At 45.9% G+C, this 20,900-nt stretch overlaps 1 protein-coding gene across 1 annotated transcript in view; it reads left to right on the forward strand.

Annotated features, from left to right (window-relative positions):
- The window catches only part of LOC135570323 (glutamate receptor-interacting protein 1-like), a 71,568-nt gene that overhangs the window by 8,349 nt on the left and 42,319 nt on the right, over window positions 1–20,900 (forward strand). The window contains exons 3-6 of the mRNA XM_065016446.1: window positions 9,188–9,284; window positions 12,556–12,785; window positions 13,035–13,116; window positions 15,233–15,313. Coding sequence (XP_064872518.1) covers window positions 9,188–9,284; window positions 12,556–12,785; window positions 13,035–13,116; window positions 15,233–15,313 — 490 coding nt within the window. The remainder of the gene's footprint in view (window positions 1–9,187; window positions 9,285–12,555; window positions 12,786–13,034; window positions 13,117–15,232; window positions 15,314–20,900) is intronic.

A 20,900-nucleotide genomic window follows, 5' to 3' on the forward strand; every position in this document is an offset into this window, starting at 1 on the left:
ATCAGGTCCTAATGACCTGGTACTCAGGGCTCTATTGTTCCTCCATCAGATCCTAATGGCCTGGTACTCAGGGCTCTATTGTCCCTCCATCAGGTCATAATGGCCTGGTACTCAGGGCTCTATTGTCACTCCATCAGATCCTAATGGCCTGGTACTCAGGGCTCTATTGTCCCTCCATCAGGTCCTAATGGCCTGGTACTCAGGGCTCTATTGTCCCTCCATCAGATCCTAATGGCCTGGTACTCAGGGCTCTATTGTCCCTCCATTAGATCCTAATGGCCTGGTACTTAGGGCTATATTGTCCCTCCATCAGGTCCTAATGGCCTGGTACTCAGGGCTCTATTGTCCCTCCATCAGATCCTAATGGCCTGGTACTCAGGGCTCTATTGTCCCTCCATCAGATCCTAATGGCCTGGTACTCAGGGCTCTATTGTTCCTCCATCAGATCCTAATGGCCTGGTACTCAGGGCTCTATTGTCCCTCCATCAGGTCCTAATGGCCTGGTACACAGGGCTCTACTGTCCCTCCATCAGGTCCTAATGGCCTGGTACACAGGGCTCTACTGTCCCTCCATCAGGTCCTAATGGCCTGGTACTCAGGGCTCTATTGTCCCTCCATCAGGTCCTAATGGCCTGGTACTCAGGGCTCTATTGTCCCTCCATCAGATCCTAATGGCCTGGTACTCAGGGCTCTATTGTTCCTCCATCAGGTCCTAAGGCCTGGTACTCAGGGCTCTATTGTCCCTAACCATCTGGTCAATGCAAATACAATCTGGTCACATCAAACACAGATTATCAAAACAGTATCCTGCTTTTAAAACTCACCTCACTGTGATAATCAATTTGAAGCCTGGTTCAACAGCAGGTTGAAACTCTGGAATGCATGGTTTACCTGATGGGAGGATATTGTTTCTAGAATGTAAAGGTCTATACTAGATGGACTGGTTACCTGATAGGAGAGAATGTAAAGGTCTATACTAGATGGACTGGTTACCTGATGGGAGAGAATGTAAAGGCCTAGACTAGATGGACTGGTTACCTGATGGGAGAGAATGTAAAGGTCTATACTAGATGGACTGGTTACCTGATGGGAGAGAATGTAAAGGTCTATACTAGATGGACTGGTTACCTGATAGGAGAGAATGTAAAGGTCTATACTAGATGGACTGGTTACCTGATAGGAGAGAATGTAAAGGCCTATACTAGATGGACTGGTTACCTGATGGGAGAGAATGTAAAGGTCTATACTAGATGGACTGGTTACCTGATGGGAGAGAATGTAAAGGCCTATACTGGATGGACTGGTTACCTGATGGGAGAGAATGTATAGATAGACCTATACTAGATGGACTGGTTACCTGATGGGAGAGAATGTATAGATAGACCTATACTAGATGGACTGGTTACCTGATGGGAGAGAATGTATAGATATGCCTATACTAGATGGACTGGTTACCTGATGGGAGAGAATGTATAGATAGACCTATACTAGATGGACTGGTTACCTGATAGGAGAGAATGTAAAGGCCTATACTAGATGGACTGGTTACCTGATGGGAGAGAATGTAAAGGTCTATACTAGATGGACTGGTTACCTGATAGGAGAGAATGTAAAGGTCTATACTAGATGGACTGGTTACCTGATAGGAGAGAATGTAAAGGTCTATACTAGATGGACTGGTTACCTGATAGGAGAGAATGTAAAGGCCTATACTAGATGGACTGGTTACCTGATAGGAGAGAATGTAAAGGCCTATACTAGATGGACTGGTTACCTGATGGGAGAGAATGTATAGATAGGCCTATACTAGATGGACTGGTTACCTGATAGGAGAGAATGTAAAGGCCTATACTAGATGGACTGGTTACCTGATAGGAGAGAATGTAAAGGCCTATACTAGATGGACTGGTTACCTGATGGGAGAGAATGTAAAGGCCTATACTAGATGGACTGGTTACCTGATGGGAGAGAATGTAAAGGCCTATACTAGATGGACTGGTTACCTGATGGGAGAGAATGTAAAGGCCTATACTAGATGGACTGGTTACCTGATGGGAGAGAATGTAAAGGCCTATACTAGATGGACTGGTTACCTGATAGGAGAGAATGTAAAGGCCTATACTAGATGGACTGGTTACCTGATGGGAGAGAATGTAAAGGCCTATACTAGATGGACTGGTTACCTGATAGGAGAGAACATAAAGGCCTATACTAGATGGACTGGTTACCTGATGGGAGAGAACATAAAGGCCTATACTAGATGGACTGGTTACCTGATAGGAGAGAACATAAAGGCCTATACTAGATGGACTGGTTACCTGATGGGAGAGAACATAAAGGCCTAGACTAGATGGACTGGTTACCTGATAGGAGAGAATGTAAAGGCCTATACTAGATGGACTGGTTACCTGATGGGAGAGAATGTAAAGGCCTAGACTAGATGGACTGGTTACCTGATAGGAGAGAATGTAAAGGCCTATACTAGATGGACTGGTTACCTGATGGGAGAGAATGTAAAGGGTTGCGGTTGGTTCATTGATTAGTTGGGCGGCTTACAAAGTTAGTCTACAATTATAGTTCATTTGTATTTGATTTTCAATAGTCTACTAATGGGGGATTTTTAAATATTTTGATCATTAATAGGCTGACACATTACCTTTAGCTCCAGAATATCTCATCACCGTACGTTTCCATCTCCTCCCCTCTTCTTCTTCGTTCCTTTCTCCAGCGTGCAGAGGAGAAGGGCCTGTCAACAGTTACACAAAATATTTTTTAAGTTGTGAAGACATATTACGACGATCGACGTTCCCGAAACAGATTTCACTTGGTTATTCCAAGTGACGCTCTCGAGTAGGAGAGCCCCACGGCATGCAGAGTTCAGGCAGACTATCGCCTGTCACGCAACGAGAGGCTGCATGCTTCTAAGTGTTCTCGTAAGCCCAGACATTTCTGTGTATGATCCCAAATGAAAGCCGAGTGTTGATGGTTGTGACTCATAAATGCAGGATCCCAGCTGCTACTAGGTATTTCTCAGCAGCTGATATTAAACACGTATTGTAAGCCCAGACATTTCTGTGTATGATCCCATATGAAAGCCGTGTGTTGATGGTTGTGACTCATAAATGCAGGATCCCAGCTGCTACTAGGTATTTCTCAGCAGCTGATATTAAACACATTGTGTCGCACCCTGACCTTAGTATTCTTTTGTTTTCTTGATATATTTCGGTTCGGTCAGGGTGTGACATGGGTGATGTATGTGTTTTTTGTAATCCTGTCTAGGTGTTTTTGTAGGTCTATGGGTGTTTTCACTAGTCTAGGTGTTTATGTATGTCTATGGGTGTTTTCACTAGTCTAGGTGTTTATGTATGTCTATGGGTGTTTTCACTAGTCTAGGTGTTTATGTATGTCTATGGGTGTTTTCACTAGTCTAGGTGTTTATGTATGTCTATGGGTGTTTTTACTAGTCTAGGTGTTTATGTAGGTCTATGGGTGTTTTCACTAGTCTAGGTGTTTATGTAGGTCTATGGTTGCCTAGATTGGTTCTCAATTAGAGGCAGCTGTTTTATCGTTGTCTCTGATTGGGAACCATATTTAGGCAGCCATTTTCCTTGGGTATTTTGTCTATGGTTAGTTGCCTGTGTCTGCACTAACCATATATATATATATATATCTATCGCGCTACGTTCATTTTTGTTAAATAAGGAGAATGCATTCGCATCACGCTGAGCCTTGGTCTCCTCCAATCAACGAACTGTTGTTATAAAACCTGGAGAAGCCGACCTGGTTGAAAAACCGCAGGGAAAGTGGCCTCCATTTTCTTTCCCAGTCTATACTGATTATACTGATTATCTTTCTTTGGCCGCCTCTCCTTCCAGTTCTCTGCTGCCAATGACTGGAACGAACCACAAAAATCTCTGAAACTGGAAACACTTATCTCCCTCACTAGCTTTAAGCACCAACTGTCAGAGCAGCTCACAGATTACTGCACCTGTACATAGCCCACCTATAATTTAGCCCAAACAACTACCTCTTTCCCAACTGTATTTAATTTATTTATTTTGCTCCTTTTTGCACCCCATTATTTTCATTTCTACTTTGCACATTCTTCCATTGCAAAACTACCATTCCAGTGTTTTACTTGCTATATTGTATTTACTTTGCCACCATGGCCTTTTTTGCCTTTACCTCCCTTCTCTCCTCATTTGCTCACGTTGTATACAGACTTGTTTATACTGTATTATTGACTGTATGTTTGTTTTACTCCATGTGTAACTCTGTGTCGTTGTATCTGTCGAACTGCTTTGCTTTATCTTGGCCAGGTCGCAATTGTAAATGAGAACTTGTTCTCAACTTGCCTACCTGGTTAAATAAAGGTGAAAAAACAGGGATTTTACCCCTCTGCCTCTGCTCCTGCCCATTGGATAATGGGCCGTTCTAAATCCAAACCATGTTGACATATTAGTAAAGACCAGATTAAATTGAGAATAGTCTGATGGGTGAAAATATGACCACTTGATGAGAGAAACCAGCGTGTGCAGCCTGAGGCAAGGAACAGAGAGCAAGATTTGTTTTTTTGTGTGACTTTCTCAAATCATCATTAGCCTGTAGTTGGAACATGTGGGTTTGTATCATTCATAACTAAAGATGCCAAATAACTTTAAATCGAGCATATAGGACCTGTTTCAAATGATCACTTCTACACTCAACATCACATGCAAACGTCCTGTTTTAACTTAAAAGTCTAATACAATCTACAGCTTGTAATTGTGAGCCAGAGTTGTGCCAACTCTTAACCAAACCCTCTCGCTCCCCAGACACACAGACAGACCTTCTAACTGATGGACAGACAACACACAGACAACACACAGACAACACACAGACAGACCTTCTAACTGAAGGACAGACAACACACAGTGCCTGCCCAGACACACAGACAGACCTTCTAACTGATGGACAGACAACACACAGTGACTGCCCAGACACACAGACAGACCTTCTAACTGATGGACAGACAACACACAGTGGAACACACAGTGACTGCCCAGACACACAGAGAAGACACAACACACAGTGACTACAAAAAGCCTTTAATGTATTGGCACCTAAGTATCGTGATAATATCATATCGAGATGTCCCTAGTAATCCCCACCCCTTACGCATGCACACACCACACGCATGCCCACACACACACACACAATCATCTCCACAGGGTAGTGTAATACAAATCCATAGCTCTTAGGAGAGGTCTTTAATAGAGCGGTAGACAGGGTAGCTGGGTCTTATTGATCTGATGGACAGGAGGTCAGAGAGAGGAGGGAGGGAAGGGAAGGTAGAGAAAGAGACGAGGGAGAGGAACAGACAGAGAGAAAGAGACGAGGGAGAGGAACAGACAGAGAGAAAGAGACGAGGGAGAGGAACAGAGAGAGAGAGAGAGAGACGAGGGAGAGGAACAGAGAGAGAGAGAAAGAGACGAGGGAGAGGAACAGACAGGGAGAAAGAGACGAGGGAGAGGAACAGAGAGAGAGAAAGAGACGAGGGAGAGGAACAGAGAGAGACAGAGACGAGGGAGAGGAACAGAGAGAGAGAGAAAGACGAGGGAGAGGAACAGAGAGAGAGAGAGAGAGACGAGGGAGAGGAACAGAGAGAGAGAAAGAGACGAGGGAGAGGAACAGAGAGAGAGAGAGAGGGAGAGGAACAGAGAGAGAGAGAGACGAGGGAGAGGAACAGAGAGAGAGCGAGAGACGAGGGAGAGGAACAGAGAGAGAGAAAGAGACGAGGGAGAGGAACAGAGAGAGAGAAAGAGACGAGGGAGAGGAACAGAGGGAGAGAAAGAGACGAGGGAGAGGAACAGAGGGAGAGAAAGAGACGAGGCAGAGAGAGAGACGAGGGAGAGGAACAGAGACAGAGAAAGAGACGAAAGAGAGAGCGAAAGAGACGAGGGAGAGGAACAGAGAGAGAGAAAGAGACGAGGGAGAGGAACAGAGAGAGAGAAAGAGACGAGGGAGAGGAACAGAGAGAGAGAAAGAGACGAGGGAGAGAGAAATCAAGATAGAAAGGGAGAGAGAGAGAGAGAGAGAGAGAGAGTACATGCTGATCCAGTGAGCAGCAGGTCCCACTGTGAGTATCACTCAGCACAATGAGCAGAATACCAAGTGTTCTAGAGTCTCACTCAGCACAATGAGCAGAATACCAAGTGTTCTAGAGTCTCACTCAGCACAATGAGCAGAATACCAAGTGTCCTATGAATGATCATTCTGTTTTTTCCTCATTTTTTCCTGTTTCTGGCACTTAAAGCTCATCATGAACGCAGTGAGAGCGAGAGAGAGGAGAGAATATCAAATGTGTGGATTCATATTGACAGTGTGTGTGCGTGGTGTATAATGTGTATGCACGATTGTGGTAATGAGTTGCATTAGTTTGCTTGTGTGTGTGTGTGTGTGTGTGTGTGTGTGTGTGTGTGTAGCCTATGTGGGTATGGCTGAGGTCCATAAGCAGTGGCTGCTGTTCAGTGATGATAGCCCCCCCCTCTGTCTTCACATGACATCCCAGTAATCCCTGACCCCCCTCCATGCATTCCACAAAGCCTAATGTACTGCAGAAATGAAGGATGCTGAGACGAGCACTCATCTGGAGCGCTAAGACAGGAGGTCTTTGTGGGGAGGACAAAGGTATTCTCTTCCTGGTCCTGTCAGAGACTACTACTGTTGGCTTCCTGTCAGACACTACTACTGTTGTTGTCTTCCTGTCAGACACTGCTACTGCTGTTGTCTTCCTGTCAGAGACTACTACTGTTGGCTTCCTGTCAGAGACTACTACTGTTGTCTTCCTGGTCCTGTCAGACACTACTACTGTTGGCTTCCTGTCAGAGACTACTGTTGTTGTCTTCCTGTCAGACACTACTACTGTTGTCTTTCTGTCAGACACTACTACTGTTGTCTTCCTGTCAGACACTACTACTGTTGTCTTCCTGTCAGACACTACTACTGTTGTCTTCCTGGTCCTGTCAGACACTACTACTGTTGGCTTCCTGTCAGAGACTACTGTTGTTGTCTTCCTGTCAGACACTACTACTGTTGTCTTCCTGTCAGACACTACTACTGTTGTCTTCCTGTCAGACACTACTACTGTTGTCTTCCTGTCAGACACTACTACTGTTGTCTTCCTGTCAGACACTACTACTCTTGTCTTCCTGTCAGACACTACTACTGTTGTCTTCCTGTCAGACACTACTACTGTTGGCTTCCTGTCAGAGACTACTACTGTTGTTGTCTTCCTGTCAGAGACTACTACTGTTGTCTTCCTGGTCCTGTCAGACACTACTACTGTTGGCTTCCTGTCAGACACTACTACTGTTGTTGTCTTCCTGTCAGAGACTACTACTGTTGGCTTCCTGTCAGACACTACTACTGTTGTCTTCCTGGTCCTGTCAGACACTACTACTGTTGGCTTCCTGTCAGACACTACTACTGTTGTTGTCTTCCTGTCAGACACTGCTACTGCTGTTGTCTTCCTGTCAGAGACTACTACTGTTGGCTTCCTGTCAGAGACTACTACTGTTGTCTTCCTGGTCCTGTCAGACACTACTACTGTTGGCTTCCTGTCAGAGACTACTACTGTTGTTGTCTTCCTGTCAGAGACTACTACTGTTGTCTTCCTGTCAGACACTGCTACTGCTGTTGTCTTCCTGTCAGAGACTACTACTGTTGGCTTCCTGTCAGACACTACTACTGTTGTTGTCTTCCTGTCAGACACTGCTACTGCTGTTGTCTTCCTGTCAGAGACTACTACTGTTGGCTTCCTGTCAGAGACTACTACTGTTGGCTTCCTGTCAGAGACTACTACTGTTGGCTTCCTGTCAGAGACTACTACTGTTGGCTTCCTGTCAGACACTACTACTGTTGGCTTCCTGTCAGAGACTACTACTGTTGGCTTCCTGTCAGAGACTACTACTGTTGTCTTCCTGGTCCTGTCAGACACTACTACTGTTGGCTTCCTGTCAGAGACTACTACTGTTGGCTTCCTGTCAGAGACTACTACTGTTGGCTTCCTGTCAGAGACTACTACTGTTGGCTTCCTGTCAGACACTACTACTGCTGTTGTCTTCCTGGTCCTGTCAGACACTACTACTGTTGGCTTCCTGTCAGACACTACTACTGTTGTCTTCCTGTCAGACACTACTACTGTTGTCTTCCTGTCAGAGACTACTGGTGGTGTCTTCCTGGTCCTGTCAGAGACTACTGGTGTTGTCTTCCTGGTCCTGTCAGACACTACTACTGGTTGTGTCTTCGTGGTCCTGTCAGAGACTACTGGTGTTGTCTTCCTGGTCCTGTCAGAGACTACTGTTGTTGTCTTCCTGGTCCTGTCAGAGACTACTGGTGTTGTCTTCCTGGTCCTGTCAGAGAATACTGTTGTTGACTTCCTGTCAGAGACTACTGTTGTTGTCTTCCTGGTCCTGTCAGAGACTACTGGTGTTGTCTTCCTGGTCCTGTCAGAGACTACTGTTGTTGTCTTCCTGGTCCTGTCAGAGACTACTGTTGTTGAGAGACTACTTCCTGGTCAGAGACTACTGTTGTTGTCTTCCTGGTCCTGTCAGAGACTACTGTTGTTGTCTTCCTGGTCCTGTCAGAGACTACTGTTGTTGTCTTCCTGGTCCTGTCAGAGACTACTGGTGTTGTCTTCCTGGTCCTGTCAGAGACTACTGTTGTTGTCTTCCTGGTCCTGTCAGAGACTACTGTTGTTGTCTTCCTGGTCCTGTCAGAGACTACTGGTGTTGTCTTCCTGGTCCTGTCAGAGACTACTGTTGTTGTCTTCCTGGTCCTGTCAGAGACTACTGTTGTTGTCTTCCTGTCAGAGACTACTGTTGTTGTCTTCCTGGTCCTGTCAGAGACTACTGGTGTTGTCTTCCTGGTCCTGTCAGAGACTACTGTTGTTGACTTCCTGTCAGAGACTACTGTTGTTGTCTTCCTGGTCCTGTCAGAGACTACTGGTTCTGTTCATGCTGCCGTCTGATGGTTATTTCAGCAGTGGAGCAGATACCTGTCTGTTGTCTCTGTACTAGGAGAGGGAAGGGGGTTCCTCTGTGTGCTGACTGACACACTGAGATGAAGGGATGCCTGTGGTTTGATTGAGTGTTGTCTTTCACCTCAAAATGTTAACATGTCAAAGTTGTTATGCCGTCGTTGACAGGTTGGGTCGTCCAGGAGCCGCTCCGATACCGAGCCGCCAAGGGGAAACGCCTACCTGGTGACACGATACCGAGCCGCCAAGGGGAAACGCCTACCTGGTGACACGATACCGAGCCGCCAAGGGGAAACGCCTACCTGGTGACAGTGAAGACAGAGAAACATATTCAGTCTACAGGGCATTCAGAAAGTATTCAGACTCCTGCCCTTGTTCACCACACGCCAAGGAGAAACGTCTACCTGGTGACAGTGAAGACAGAGAAACATATTCAGTCTACAGGGCATTCAGAAAGTATTCAGACTCCTGCCCTTGTTCACCACACGCCAAGGGGAAACGTCTACCTGGTGACAGTGAAGACAGAGAAACATATTCAGTCTACAGGGCATTCAGAAAGTATTCAGACTCCTGCCCTTGTTCACCACACGCCAAGGAGAAACGTCTACCTGGTGACAGTGAAGACAGAGAAACATATTCAGTCTACAGGGCATTCAGAAAGTATTCAGACTCCTGCCCTTGTTCACCACACGCCAAGGAGAAACGTCTACCTGGTGACAGTGAAGACAGAGAAACATATTCAGTCTACAGGGCATCAGAAAGTATTCAGACTCCTGCCCTTGTTCACCACATGTTGTTACGTTACAGCCTTATTTTAAAATGGATTAAATCAACTAAATTCCTCATCAACCTAGACATTTTTTTTGTTTTATGTTTGCAAATGTATATACCAAAAAATATGTACATACGTGTTCAGACCCTTTCCATCATGTTTCCATTGATCAACCTTGAGAGGTTTCTACAACTTGATTGGAGTCCACCTGTGGTAAATTCAATTGATTGGACATGATTTGGAAAGGTACACACACCTGTCTATATGATGTCCCACAGCTGACAGTGCATTTCAGAGCAAAAACCAAGCCATGAGGTCGAAGGAGTTGTCTGTAGAGCTCCGAGACAGGATTGTGTCGAGGCACAGATCTGGGGAAGGGTACCAAAAAAATTCTGCAGTATTGATGGTCCCCAAGAACACAATGGCCTCCATTATTCTAAAATGGAAAAAGTGTGGAACCACCAAGACACTTCCTAGAGCTGGCCGCCCGGCCAATCTGAGCAATCGGGGGAGAAGGGCCTTGGCCAGTGAGGTGATCAGAACCCCAATGGTCACTCTGACAGATTTCCAGAGTTCCTCTGTGGAGATGGAAGAACCTTCCAGAAGTACAACCATCTGTACAGCACTCCACCAATCAAGGATTTATGGTAGTGGCCAGATTGAAGCCACTCCTCAGTAAAAGGCAAATGACAGCCCTCTTGGAGTTTGCCAAAAGGCACCTAAAGGACTCTCAGACCATGAGAAACAAGATTCTCTGGTCTGATGAAACCAAGATTGAACTCTTTCGTCTGAATGCCAAGTGTCACGTCTGGAGGAAACCTGGCACCATCCCTACGGTGAAGCATGGTGGTGGCAACATTATGCTGTGGGGATATTTTTCAGAAGCAGGGACTGGGAGACTAGTCAGGATTGAGGGAAAGATGAAACGAGAAAAGTACAGAGAGATCCTTGATGAAAACCTGCTTCAGAGAGCTCAGGACCTCAGACAGGGGTGAAGGTTCACCTTCCAACAGCACAACAACACTAACACAGGAGATGGCTTGGGGACAAGTCTCTGAATGTCCTTGAGTGGCCCAGCCAGAACCCGGACTTGATCCCGATCGGACATCTCTAGAGACTTGAAAATAGCTGTTAAAAAATGAAATATCACAGGCTGTAACGTAACAAAATATGGAAAAATTAAAGTGGTCTGAATACTTTCCCGAATGCACAGTATATATATATAGATATATATAAACCGTTTTCATATATATATAATTTACACACTCAACGGACAGTTTATTGGGTACACCACCCAGTTCATGAAAATGGATGCTCCTTCAGACAGTGAGTCAAGTGGCTGTGGCTTGCTATATCTAGCAGGCAGACAGGCATCGAGGCATTCAGTTACTGTTTTACATTATAATGGGCAAAATGAGTGACCTGAGCGACCTTGAGTGTTGTATGATCATCAGTGTCAGACGCACCTGTTCCAGTCTCTCAGAAACGCCCTCTTGGGGTTTTTCACGCACGACAGTGTTTAGGGTTTACAGAGAACGGTGAGACAAACACAAACATCCAGTCAGCAGCAGTCCTGTGGGTGGAAACAGCTCGTTGATGAGATGTCCAAGGAGAATTACAAGAACCATGCAAGCTAACATGTGGACCACAAAACAACAGAGTAGTACAACAGTGGTGCGCAGAAGGACATCTCTCGTCGGTCCTTGTCAAGGATCGGCTATTGCAGCAGACGACCACCCTGGGTTCCTATCAGCTGAAAACAAGAAGAAGCTGCTCTATTGGGCAGGCCATCACCAACACTGGACAACTGAAGAGTGGAAAAACACCAATTTGAGCAATGTTTCAGTGCCCTGAAGAATTCAGGCTGTTCTGGAGTCAAAGGGGGGGTCTGACTCGGTACTAGATGGGTGGAAAATAACGGCTCAGAACTCACAACGTGTCGGTCCTTGTCACGGATTGGCTATTGCAGCAGACGACCACCCTGGGTTCCTATCAGCTAAAAACAAGAAGAAGCAGCTCCAGTGGGCGGGCCATCACCAACACTGGACAATCAAGGCGTAGAAAAACATCTCCTGGACCGACGAATCCCGGTTCCTGTTAAGTCCTGCTGATGGTAGAGGCAGGGTTTGGCCTAAGCAGCACGAGTCCATGGTCCCATCCTGCCTGGTGTCAACGGGACAGGCTGGTGGAGGTGGTATCTACAGCAACGATGCCATCGCGTCAGCATGGACCAATGTCCTCTTAGAACGTTTCCCGACTTGTAGAATCCATGCCCCAAAGAATTCAGGCTGTTCTGGAAGCCAAGGAGGGTCCGACCCGGTACTAGATGGGTTAATAAATTGTCCGGTGTATATATACAGTATATATATATATATTTATACTAATTTCAGTCATTTACTTTTCAAATAACAGTAATTTAGTCTTCGTATTTAACGTTATCTCAGAGCATTATCTCGTATTTACATTATCTCAAGAGCATTATCTCGTATTTAACGTTATCTCAAGAGCGTTATCTCGTATGTACGTTATCTCAAGAGCATTATCTCGTATTTAACGTTATCTCAAGAGTGTTATCTCGTATTTAATGTTATCTCAAGAGTGTTATCTTGTGGTTACGTTATCTCAAGAGCGTTATCTTGTATGTTACATTATCTCAATAGCATTATCTTGTATTTACGTTATCTCAAGAGCATTATCTCGTATTTGCGTTATCTCAAGAGCATTATCTCGTATTTAACGTTATCTCAAGAGTGTTATCTCGTAGTTACGTTATCTCATGAGAACTATGACGGTATTGGTTTCTCTACTGGAGCTCAAGGCCGGAGTGCTGTACTCTTCATCATGAACTCTGTGTTTGTGAGTGGTGTACTCTTCATCATGTACTCAGTGTTTGTGAGTGGTGTACTCTTCATCATGTACTCTGTGTTTGTGAGTGGTGTACTCTTCATCATGTACTCTGTGTTTGTGAGTGTGTACTTCACTGTACCTGTGTTTGTGAGCGTTATCCTCTCAATGTGTTTGTTTGACTCTTCATCATGTACTCTGTGTTTGTGGTGGTGGAGCTCTTGCTATCTGTACTCTTGGTTGGTGAGTGGTGTTCTTCATCATGACTGTGTGTTTGTGAGTGCTATCTGTACTCTGGTTTGGTGAGAGGGTTGTCATGACTCTGTGTTTGTGAGTGCTGTATCTTCATCATGTACTCTGGTTTGTGAGGGGTTGTTCATCATGACTCTGTGTTTGTAGTGCTACTCTTCCTCCTTGGTCCTGGTGAGGGGTTGTCATGACTGTGTGTTTGTGAGTGCTGTATCTGCCTCCTCTGGTCCTGGTGAGTGGGTTCTTCATCATGACTCTGTGGTTGTGAGTGGTGTACTCTTCATCATCCTCTGGTTTGGTGAGGGGTTGTTGACTGTGTGTTTGTAGTGCTATCTGCCTCTTGGTTTGGTGAGGGGTTTCATTGACTGTGTGTTTGTGAGTGCTATCTTCCTCATGGTACTCTGGTGAGGGGTTGTTGACTGTGTGGTTGTAGTGCTATCTGCCTCATGAACTCTGGTTTGGTGAGGGTGTTCTTCATCATGTACTCTGTGTTTGTAGTGCTATCTGCCTCATCATGGTCCTGTGTTTGTGAGAGGGGTTTCATCATGTACTCTGACTGTGTACTGTGTTTGTGCTGATCTGCTCTTCATCATGTACTCTGTGTTTGTGAGTGGGTTCTTCATCATGACTGTGTGGTTGTAGTGCTATCTGCCTCCTTGGTCCTGGTGAGGGGGTTGTTGACTGTGGGGTTGTAGTGCTATCTGCCTCCTTGGTCCTGGTGAGAGGGTTGTTGACTGTGTGGTTGTGAGTGCTATCTGACTCCTTGGTCCTGGTGAGAGGGTTGTTGACTGTGTGCTGGTAGTGCTATCTGACTCCTTGGTCCTGGTGAGAGGGTTGTTGACTGTGTGGTTGTAGTGCTATCTGCCTCCTTGGTCCTGGTGAGGGGGTTGTTGACTGTGGGGTTGTAGTGCTATCTGCCTCCTTGGTCCTGGTGAGGGGGTTGTTGACTGTGTGGTTGTAGTGCTATCTGACTCCTTGGTCCTGGTGAGAGGGTTGTTGACTGTGTGGTTGTAGTGCTATCTGACTCCTTGGTCCTGGTGAGAGGGTTGTTGACTGTGTGGTTGTAGTGCTATCTGACTCCTTGGTCCTGGTGAGAGGGTTGTTGACTGTGAGTAGTGCTATCTGACTCCTTGGTCCTGGTGAGAGGGTTGTTGACTGTGTGGTTGTAGTGCTATCTGTCTCCTTGGTCCTGGTTAGAGGGTTGTTGACTGTGTGCTGGTAGTGCTATCTGACTCCTTGGTCCCGGTGAGGGGGTTGTTGACTGTGTGGTTGTGAGTGCTATCTGACTCCTTGGTCCTGGTGAGAGGGTTGTTGACTGTGTGGTTGTAGTGCTATCTGACTCCTTGGTCCTGGTGAGAGGGTTGTTGACTGTGTGGTTGTAGTGCTATCTGACTCCTTGGTCCTGGTGAGAGGGTTGTTGACTGTGTGGTTGTAGTGCTATCTGACTCCTTGGTCCTGGTGAGGGGGTTGTTGACTGTGTGGTTGTAGTGCTATCTGCCTCCTTGGTCCTGGTGAGGGGGTTGTTGACTGTGTGGTTGTGAGTGCTATCTGACTCCTTGGTCCTGGTGAGAGGGTTGTTGACTGTGTGGTTGTGAGTGCTATCTGACTCCTTGGTCCTGGTGAGGGGGTTGTTGACTGTGTGGTTGTAGTGCTATCTGCCTCCTTGGTCCTGGTGAGGGGGTTGTTGACTGTGGGGTTGTAGTGCTATCTGACTCCTTGGTCCTGGTGAGAGGGTTGTTGACTGTGTGGTTGTAGTGCTATCTGACTCCTTGGTCCTGGTGAGAGGGTTGTTGACTGTGTGGTTGTAGTGCTATCTGCCTCCTTGGTCCTGGTGAGGGGGTTGTTGACTGTGGGGTTGTAGTGCTATCTGCCTCCTTGGTCCTGGTGAGAGGGTTGTTGACTGTGTGGTTGTGAGTGCTATCTGACTCCTTGGTCCTGGTGAGAGGGTTGTTGACTGTGGGGTGGTAGTGCTATCTGACTCCTTGGTCCTGGTGAGGGGGTTGTTGACTGTGGGGTTGTAGTGCTATCTGACTCCTTGGTGCTGGTGAGAGGGTCGTTGACTGTGTGGTTGTGAGTGCTATCTGACTCCTTGGTCCTGGTGAGGGGGTTGTTGACTGTGTGGTTGTGAGTGCTATCTGCCTGCTTGGTCCTGGTGAGGGGGTTGTTGACTGTGTGGTTGTGAGTGCTATCTGACCCCTTGGTCCTGGTGAGGGGGTTGTTGACTGTGAGTAGTGCTATCTGACTCCTTGGTCCTGGTGAGAGGGTTGTTGACTGTGTGGTTGTAGTGCTACAGTAGCCATCTCAACCCAGTAGCTGACAGTGTCTTTCCCTTCCTTGTTGTTCTCCAGATGAGGGGCCTTACACAAAGCACTCCAACCCCTCCAGGCCACCGGATGGAGCGCTGGCCATCAGGAGGCAGAGTATCCCAGGTAAGGATACATAACCTCTGACCTCTGACCCATCACTGAGCCTTGACTTTTAATCTCTCACCTATGAACCCTAACCTGATTGTCCCCAAACGTGATCGACCCATCCCCCCCTTACCTGATTGGACACTCGTCACCTAATACCTCCAACCTACTACCTAACCCACACCTCCCAATGAGCTAGATTAGCCCCTCCCCTCACCAGTCAGTTCAATGCATACTTCAATGTGTTGTGATCCCTTACCTGCCTGTACCTGTCCTTACCTCACCTGACCCTGTCCTTACCTGCCTGTACCTGTCCTTACCTCACCTGACCCTCTGCCTCTTCACACCCGTAAATGTCTCTCTTTGCCTCTGAAAGAAACGTTCTGTGCTTCAACAATAGAAAACCTTTACAAACATGCTCTAAATGTCTTGAACAGAATACATTGAACACTTTTACATGGACTCAGTGAGCTCTATTAGAATGTGTTGTTATCTCGTGGACTCAGTGAGCTCTATTAGAATGTGTTGTTATCTCATGGACTCAGTGAGCTCTATTAGAATGTGTTGTATCTCGTGGACTCAGTGAGCTCTATTAGAATGTGTTGTATCTCGTGGACTCAGTGAGCTCTATTAGAATGTGTTGTATCTCGTGGACTCAGTGAGCTCTATTAGAATGTGTTGTATCTCGTGGACTCAGTGAGCTCTATTAGAATGTGTTGTATCTCATGGACTCAGTGAGCTCTATTAGAATGTGTTGTATCTCATGGACTCAGTGAGCTCTATTAGAATGTGTTGTATCTCATGGACTCAGTGAGCTCTATTAGAATGTGTTGTATCTCATGGACTCAGTGAGCTCTATTAGAATGTGTTGTATCTCACGGACTCAGTGAGCTCTATTAGAATGTGTTGTATCTCGTGGACTCAGTGAGCTCTATCAGAATGTGTTGTATCGCTGGGAGCCAACTCTCTGAGCAACAGATTACTGGGCATGTGTTGCGTCTCCTGGCCTCGTCCGAGAGTTATTAACAAGCTGTTCTGTCAACAACAACAACAACAACGCCAGGCTCAGCTCTAGAGCGAGATAAAAGTGATATCACTGCCGATTCAGAGCCACGCTGCTATTATACACACTGGCCTCATTGGCTTCAGAGAGAGAGTTTAGTCAGGGACAGACTGGGGGATGGATAGAGATGTTTGGATCTGTTAAAAAAAGAGGGAGATAGCGATTATGCTTTTTTGTGAAAGAGGGAGATAGCGATTATGCTTTTTTGTGAAAAGGGAGATAGTGATTATGTTTTTGGTGAAAGAGGGAGATAGCGATTATGCTTTTTTTTTGTGAAAGAGGGAGATAGCGATTATGCTTTTTTTTTGTGAAAAGGGAGATAGTGATTATGTTTTTGGTGAAAGAGGGAGATAGCGATTATGCTTTTTTGTGAAAAAGGGAGATAGCGATTATGTTTTTGTGAAAGAGGGAGATAGTGATTATGTTTTTGGTGAAAGAGGGAGATGGTGATTATGTTTTTTTGTGAAAGAGGGAGATATTGATTATGTTTTTTGTGAAAGTGGGAGATAGCGATGATGTTTTTTGTGAAATAGGGAGATAGCGATATGTTTTTTGTTAAAGAGGGAGACAGCGATTATGTTTTTTTTGTGAAAGAGGGAGAAAGTGATTATGTTTTTTTTGTGAAAGAGGGAGATAGTGATTATGTTTTTTGTTAAAGAGGGAGATAGTGATTATGTTTTTTGTTAAAGGGGGAGATAGTGATTATGTTTTTTGTTAAATGGGGAGATATCGATTATGGTTTTTGTTAAAGGGGGAGATAGTGATTATGTGTTTTTTAAAGGGGGAGATATCGATTATGGTTTTTGTTAAAGGGGGAGATAGCAATGATGGTTTTTGTTAAAGGGGGAGATAGTGATTATGGTTTTTGTTAAAGGGGGAGATAGCGATTATGTGTTTTGTTAAAGGGGGAGATATCGATTATGGTTTTTGTTAAAGGGGGAGATAGTGATTATGTGTTTTGTTAAAGGGGGGAGATAGTGATTATGTGTTTTGTTAAAGGGGGAGATAGTGATTATGTGTTTTGTTAAAGGGGGAGATAGCAATTATGTGTTTTGTTAAAGGGGGAGATAGCGATTATGTGTTTTGTTAAAGGGGGAGATAGCGATTATGTGTTTTGTTAAAGGGGGAGATAGCGATTATGTGTTTTGTCAAAGGGGGAGATAGCGATTATGTGTTTTGTTAAAGGGGGAGATAGTGATTATGTGTTTTTAGCCAGTCCCTGTCTGTAATCTTTTGTCTGGAGGCACTAAGGGCATCATCACCATCTCCTGAAGTCATCAGCCCTGAGATCAGTCTGATCGCTATAGCAACAAGAGGTCAGTCTGATCGCTATAGCAACAAGAGGTCAGTCTGATCGCCGTAGCAACAAGAGGTCCGTCTGGTCGTGCTCTGGAATCTGTGATGTTAAAGAAGGGGGAGTGTGTGGGGGGGGGTCTTCTATCCACAAGGATAGTTGAAATTATCCTTCATTAGACAAAGGCTATTTAAGGTTTTAGGTTAGAATTAGGGTTAGGAGTTGCGGGTTAAGGTTGGGATACCTGCAATACTTAGGGGTTATAGAAAGTGTGTGTGTGTGTGTGTGTGTGTGTGTGTGTGTGTGTGTGTGTGTGTGTGTGTGTGTGTGTGTGAGAGAGTGTGTATTGAAACAGTGTAGCAACAGTATTACCATATTATCCACTAGAGGTCGACCGATTATGATTTTTCAAAGCCGATACCGATTATTGGAGGACCAGAAAAGCCGATACCGATTATTGGAGGACCAGAAAAGCCGATACCGATTAATCGACCGATTAAAAAAAAAAAAATTGTTCATGTATTTGTAATAATGACAATTACAACAATACTGAATGAACACTTATTTTAACTTAATATAATACATCAATAAAATCAATTTAGCCTCAAATAAATAATGAAACATGTTCAATTTGGTTTAAATAATGCAAAAACAAAGTGTTGGAGAAGAAAGTAAAAGTGCAATATGTGCCATGTAAGAAAGCTAACGTTTCAGTTCCTGGATGATCTTGTAGGCACTTTAGTATTGCCAGTGTAACAGTATAGCTTCCGTCCCTCTCCTCGCTCCTCCCTGGGCTCGAACCAGCAACACAATGACAACAGCCACCCTCGAAGCAGCGTTACCCATGCAGAGCAAGGGGAACAACTACTAGAAGGCTCAGAGAGAGTGACGTTTGAAACGCTATTAGCGTGCGCTAACTAGCTAGCTACACCAGCCTCATCAGCCTCATCTGGTTGGTTCAGGGGACTGTATCAATACCCTCTGTTGGTTCAGGGGACTGTATCAATACCCTCTGTTGGTTCAGGGGACTGTATCAATACCCTCCGTTGGTTCAGGGGACTGTATCAATACCCTCCGTTGGTTCAGGGGACTGTATCAATACCCTCCGTTGGTTCAGGGAACTGTATCAATACAGTTGGTTATCAATACCCTCCGTTGGTTCAGGGGACTGTATCAATACCCTCTGTTGGTTCAGGGAACTGTATCAATACCCTCCGTTGGTTCAGGGAACTGTATCAATACCCTCCGTTGGTTCAGGGAACTGTATCAATACCCTCTGTTGGTTCAGGGGACTGTATCAATACCCTCTGTTGGTTCAGGGGACTGTATCAATACCCTCCGTTGGTTCAGGGAACTGTATTAATACCCTCCGTTGGTTCAGGGAACTGTATCAATACCCTCTGTTGGTTCAGGGGACTGTATCAATACCCTCCGTTGGTTCAGGGAACTGTATCAATACCCTCCGTTGGTTCAGGGAACTGTATCAATACCCTCCGTTGGTTCAGGGAACTGTATCAATACCCTCCGTTGGTTCAGGGGACTGTATCAATACCCTCCATTGGTTCAGGGGACTGTATCAATACCCTCTGTTGGTTCAGGGGACTGTATCAATACCCTCCGTTGGTTCAGGGGACTGTATCAATACCCTCTGTTGGTTCAGGGGACTGTATCAATACCCTCTGTTGGTTCAGGGGACTGTATCAATACCCTCCGTTGGTTCAGGGGACTGTATCAATACCCTCTGTTGGTTCAGGGGACTGTATCAATACCCTCCGTTGGTTCAGGGGACTGTATCAATACCCTCCGTTGGTTCAGGGAACTGTATCAATACCCTCCGTTGGTTATCAATACCCTCTGTTGGTTCAGGGGACTGTATCAATACCCTCCGTTGGTTCAGGGGACTGTATCAATACCCTCCGTTGGTTCAGGGGACTGTATCAATACCCTCCATTGGTTCAGGGGACTGTATCAATACCCTCCATTGGTTCAGGGGACTGTATCAATACCCTCCATTGGTTCAGGGGACTGTATCAATACCCTCCATTGGTTCAGGGGACTGTATCAATACCCTCCATTGGTTCAGGGGACTGTTTCCTCTTTGGTACTTATTGATTCCATTTGACCTGTTATATAGATGTGATGTACTTATCAGGTTACAGTTATGGTGTTTGTGTTTTATAGCCAGTTCCTGTTTTATTTGTTTTGATGAAACCAGTGTTATAGGAAATGATAACTCAGAGAGGCTATGAGCATCCGGGAGCTATTTTGCGAGACGACAGATAGAAGGTGTCAACGACTATGTGATTTTTAAACAGACAGTAAATGCATGAACCATCTTTGAAACACTCTTTCACTCTTTCTCTCTCTTTCTCCTAACAGACTTAATGCATTCTGCAAGTCTTGTCTTGAATTTCTGAAGCACTTGTCGATTCCATAATATTTGTTTGCACAGATGACTTCATCCTCTCCTCGCCCACACACAGTGAGATGACGGGAGAGAGAGAGAGAGAGAGAGGTCGTGAGAGGTCAAGGGTGACAGGGAAAGAAAGAACTCAAGAAAGAGAGAAAGATGTGTGACTACCTACCTGTCTGTCTGTCACTCGGGTGCTGTGGGAGAGGTGTGAGACAGTCTGTCTCTCTGTCCCTCTGGTGCTGTGGGAGAGGTGGGAGAGGTGGGAGACAGTCTGTCTGTCTGTCACTCTGGTGCTGTGGGAGAGGTGGGAGAGGTGGGAGACAGTCTGTCTCTCTGTCCCTCTGGTGCTGTGGGAGAGGTGGGAGAGGTGGGAGACAGTCTGTCTCTCTGTCCCTCTGGTGCTGTGGGAGAGGTGTGAGACAGTCTGTCTCTCTGTCCCTCTGGTGCTGTGGGAGGTGGGAGAGGTGAGACAGTCTGTCTCTCTGTCCCTCTGGTGCTGTGGGAGAGGTGTGAGACAGTCTGTCTCTCTGTCCCTCTGGTGCTGTGGGAGAGGTGGGAGAGGTGTGAGACAGTCTGTCTCTCTGTCCCTCTGGTGCTGTGGGAGAGGTGTGAGACAGTCTGTCTGTCTGTCCCTCTGGTGCTGTGGGAGAGGTGTGAGACAGTCTGTCTCTCTGTCCCTCTGGTGCTGTGGGAGAGGTGGGAGAGGTGTGAGACAGTCTGTCTGTCTGTCACTCTGGTGCTGTGGGAGAGGTGGGAGAGGTGGGAGACAGTCTGTCTCTCTGTCCCTCTGGTGCGGTGGGAGAGGTGGGAGAGGTGTGAGACAGTCTGTCTCTCT

The sequence above is a fragment of the Oncorhynchus nerka genome, unplaced genomic scaffold, assembly GCF_034236695.1.
Source record: "Oncorhynchus nerka isolate Pitt River unplaced genomic scaffold, Oner_Uvic_2.0 unplaced_scaffold_982, whole genome shotgun sequence".
NCBI lineage: Eukaryota > Metazoa > Chordata > Actinopteri > Salmoniformes > Salmonidae > Oncorhynchus > Oncorhynchus nerka.